Source organism: Haliaeetus leucocephalus, unplaced genomic scaffold (assembly GCF_000737465.1).
Source record: "Haliaeetus leucocephalus isolate CR32 unplaced genomic scaffold, Haliaeetus_leucocephalus-4.0 Scaffold506, whole genome shotgun sequence".
Taxonomy (NCBI): Eukaryota; Metazoa; Chordata; class Aves; order Accipitriformes; family Accipitridae; genus Haliaeetus; species Haliaeetus leucocephalus.
In genome coordinates this window covers 2850767-2855459 of record NW_010972942.1, presented here as the reverse complement: position 1 = coordinate 2855459, position 4693 = coordinate 2850767, and the positions used below count along the sequence as shown (strand labels likewise).

The 4693-nt window shown below is 35.0% G+C and overlaps 1 protein-coding gene across 1 annotated transcript in view; it reads left to right on the top strand.

The window, feature by feature from the left end:
- Nucleotides 1-3754, top strand: part of ZC2HC1A (zinc finger, C2HC-type containing 1A) — a 25503-nt gene extending 21749 nt beyond the window's left edge. Inside the window, exons 9-10 of the mRNA XM_010575923.1 lie at nt 2474-2581; nt 3281-3754. Coding sequence (XP_010574225.1) covers nt 2474-2581; nt 3281-3467 — 295 coding nt within the window. The 3' untranslated portion in view covers nt 3468-3754. The remainder of the gene's footprint in view (nt 1-2473; nt 2582-3280) is intronic.
- The last annotated feature ends 939 nt before the right edge of the window (nt 3755-4693 follow it).

Below are 4693 nucleotides of genomic sequence, written 5' to 3'. Positions count from 1 at the left end.
TCATATACTCCCCCCCCCCCCCCCCGGTTCAATCAGTGGTCTGTGTGCTGTACTAGACACCATATAAATCATGTTCTTAAGACATTGATTTCTGGGAAATTTCTCTAGTATACACCTAGTATTAAAGCATAAGGTGAGTTTTCAAAGTATGAGGGTATATTATACATTATTTTAGAGAATTGAACAGTTGAAATAAAGGAAAGAATAGTGGACAATTTTTCATGTTAATTTCTTTCAGATATCTAGGACTCCTAGCATTATGTTCAAAACCAATTGATTCAAAGTGCACCCTGAAAAAATTGCAGTTTAAGAAATTAATGCTGTTAGTTTTGAAAAAGTAGTGTGTTGGTCCAAAGTTGAAAATCCAGAGAAAACTGAGTCAGTAATACTTTTGAAAAAATTGTTTTAAATTACTTGGAGTTGTCTAAACATAAATTGAGACACAATTCTGTTCTTTGCATTATTGTCTGATCATCCCTGATCCATGATGATCCATACCTTTTCTATGTCTACAGCTGAATTTTTCTTTATATGCTTTTCTAGTTTCCATAACAAGTAAAGTAACAGTCCAGTATGTTCTTTCCACTATTGAGCTCTAATGAATTTTACTCAATTATAAGCAAAGGCCTGTCTGTCCAGTTTAAAACGAGATGGGGGAAATAACACAAGATAAGAGTATTTAGCATTTATACTGTTGTGCACACTTGTAACAGTGTAATTTAGGTTACATTTGGAACTTCTATCCTGAAATTCTGTAACTCCTGAAAGACCGACATAACTTTTTATAGGTTTTAATTCTGATATAACTTAGGTAGTGCTTTTCAGTCTGCACAGTATTTGTTTTAAATAAAACCATCTTTAGAATCTCCTTGCTAAATGGGAGGGCAGATAGGAAAACTAATGGAGAAGTTTGAACATTGGTGTTCTGCCCAGTGAGCCGGAATCTTTGATGGTTCCACTCTACCTGTTGCATGTAGAAGCCATTCTTGATAAACTTGAATACTTTAGTTAGATATAATTTCACTTGATTTAATCTTCAATTCAGTTGCAAATTTCCACTTTTGTGTTTAATCATTTGATCACTTTGCTACTGAAGTGTTTAAGTGGTGGAAGGAGCTGAAAAGCCATCTTTAGTCTATGCTCATAACATGAAAGAAAAAATGTTTTATGCAACATGTCTAAAATTCAGGAGTTATTATGTTGTTCCTCAGTTTTGTCAGTGTTACATTTGAAGTAACTGGAGTTGAATGCTTTTCCTTATATATACTTTGAAAACCAAACCAAGACTAAGTTTATAATGCTGAAAGGAGCAGTTAGGTTCATCTGAAGAGAAGAAAAAAAAAAATCACTTTTGGGTTTTTGTTGCTGAATGGGCTCTTGGTGACTAATTTTTTAAATGAAGTCTTGGTTTAATTTTTTTTTTTTTAATGTCCCATGACCCAGTCCCAACTTAAATTCCATTTATGCATCAGTGTTCAGGAATGAGGACACAAAAACTTGGTGGGTCATGCACAAGATGTCATAGTCACTGAAGTCTTGCCAAAGAAGAAATCCCAGTGAATGGTAATTCTTTTGAGCAATGACAAAAAATTCTGTCCTTGGTCTCAGATGATAAAAGGATGTCCCTTCCTATCTCTTTTTCTTAGTGCTACTTGTTTTTTTTTCAGGGGGTTCTGATGTTTCTCATCAAAGCAAGCAGTGAGATGTTCTATATGTTTAGGATGTGCTATTCATTGCATACTGGCTTCTCATAAAACCCATGAGTCTTGAGGGAAGCAGCTTTCACAGCTATGTGGTCGTACTATTGAAGCCAACTTTAAGAACACTGACAGGCTAAAAAAAAAATTAGACCCTAATGCCCAGCTGGGTAGACTTTCTTTTCTTTCCTGCTTCTATATATATTTATAAATATAATACTTATGCTTTGAAGAAGGAGGATCTACAGCATTACCTGAGAAGTATGCATCCCAAATAAAGTCTGTGGCTATGAAGAAAAAGTCTTGTGACTCACTTCATTCATATTGGTCACAAAGTATTGAGAATATGGTATCCTTTCTACATTTTTTTTAAACTATTAAGACCTGCAGTCAGCTGCTCTCAATTTCTCTGAAAGCCCTGCCACTCCTAAAAAGTGACTTGTAGTCTGTCAAGGTAGGCATTAGAACATACTAAGCAACCAGTAGTGCAGGATCTACCTGTATTTTGGTGTGATAGAAAGTGAAACACATGCACAGGAAGGGATTTGCTGTTCTGTTTAGCTTGTCATTGTGAGATTCAAGTCATATTCAGTCCAAACCATGCAAATTCATGCCAAAGCTCTTCTGTCTGCTCTTGGTAGGAAATAAGTTACATTTTTCATACAATTAATTGATGTGTAGATTGTTGAACTCATTTTTTTATATCATTTGTAAATGCATATTCTTGTATATATTTCTGTGTGTATATAAGTCATCAGATATTTATTCTGTTTTAGAGGTGCAACAAAAACACGGACATCAACCCCTCCTAGTGTGGCAAGAACCATGAGTACGGGTGCTCTAACAAACAAAAGAAAATCTAGCAATTCAGACAGTTACTCAAGGTAGCTTTTAACTTTGTGGATTTTGTCAGCAATAGAACCTTCATTAAAGGGGAGTACTTACTACAAAAGAAGTTGGGGAAAATACTGTTCTCTGCAGTTAACAGACAACTCATTGTCCATATTATTTAGCCATATAGCCATATGTTTAAGATAGTCGATATATTTTGCATATTTATTGTCTAACAGAACACCTTTGTCATCAGCTCTCTCAGATATGCACAGAAGACAGTGTTAGAAATGTCAAAAAACTCTTAGGAGCTGTTGAAAAAATAAGTGAATGGTCTTTCAAATGGGAAGTGAGTGGTGCAGTTGAAATTGAGTGAAATTTGCATGCTATGCACACAAATTTTCTGCCCTCTGCCCTTTTAAAGGGTAGGATAAAAATTTCATTGCTGTTTTAGCCTTTCTTGTTTTGACAAGCTAAGTTTTAAGTTTTCAAACACTCCAGTTATTCTAACCAGTGAATCAAATATTTGATCCTGCTCCTAAAATTTTGGCATTTTTTGTTTTCTTGCAGGTAAGGTGGATATCTGGAGATAAGTAGGGGTGTCTGGGTAGAGTTGTAAGGTATACCACTATAAATAAATAGGAAGTGTAAGCATGAAAATGACAGTAATTCACTGCAAGGGTTAGAATAATTTTGCATCAAGTTGTACTGAACTGAGTTACAGAGAATGTTCTTTATCTGCGGATTTTCAGGTCTGAAGGTAAAATTGGGTATGACAGTGGAGACTACACATCCTCAGTCAATGGAGGAAGTTCAAAAAGCAGCGAAGGAAATTCACCTGTACAGTTATCAAAGTTCTGCCATGAATGTGGAACAAGGTATCCAGTGGAATGGGCAAAGTTTTGCTGTGAGTGTGGAATTCGAAGAATGGTTGTGTGAACACATTCTTAAAAGCAAAAAGAAAATGAGAAATCGGAAGCATCTGCTATGTACTGCTGCATGGAAAGCTAGAGCACTCCTTCCAGTTAGACTTCATGCTGCAAACATGTTGAAACATCATATTGTAATTTTCTGAGTGCAATCTTCTGGTTACATGGTTATTTATAAACATATATATATACTGTATATTATAAAAATAGTAGGTACCTAAAACTGTGCCATTCAAGGAAATACTCTTTAATCTCTGTTGGAAATATTTAAAATTAAGGTAAAAATGTGTTAAGTAACTTAGGTAGCAGAAGTGGTTCAATGTTACTTTTCTTGTAAATCCTACTAGATAAAGGATTATTTACATCACTTATGTAGGATAATACCCATAGGGAACTAGCCATGAGGAACTTGGGCTTCAAAAGTTTCTCCGTGGAGGCATTTCTTTCATATGTGACAGTAACTTAAATGCTATGTTCTAAGTGAAAACAACAGGAGCAACTCCTTGTAAATTCCTACTTAAAAGTGCAGAAAGTCTGGATCCCTTTAAACTCTTTAACAGCAATATTCTAATTGGACTTTCCAGTTACTTCCTAGAATTTTTTAAAGAATCAAAGTGGAAAAACTACCTGAGAATTGTGTTCACATGTAAGAAGAAAAGCAAGATTTTTGTTTGTGGCTTTCCATGTTCTGTCTTCTAATAAGAACATGTTAATATTTTTATGTATTTTTAAGGAAAAATATGGTATCGTCATTTTATTAAGTTCCTTTTGTTCAGAAATACTTGTCTTCCTCCTCCTGTGCTCCACCATGACTAGCACATTTTGTGCTTTTTGTCTTTAAAGGTTTCTGAAGGTCCCACTCCTTTTTTCTCTTCCCTCATTTCATGAAGGAGAGACAAAGTCTATGCTTATCCTACCTAAATGTTGAACTCTTATTTTGAAAACAGCCTTCCTGATGTATCCAATTAAAAAAAAAAAGTTATTAGAGCAGTAGAACTTGATTAAAGTAGTGACTGGTTTTTATTCTTGTTCCTGTGCAAATAGCACAGCTTACATATGACCGCATAATGGAGTAACTGTGCTCCATAGGTTTATGTGTTAATATCTTACATGTTTTTTTGCAGTTTTGTGTGTTCTTGGGCTCTGAACAGCAGGCTGTTGAAGTTAGTAACAGATTTCACATTAATTTGTTGGGAAGAAGGGTCAGGCCCTGGAAGTTGTTGTTGTGGTTTTTTT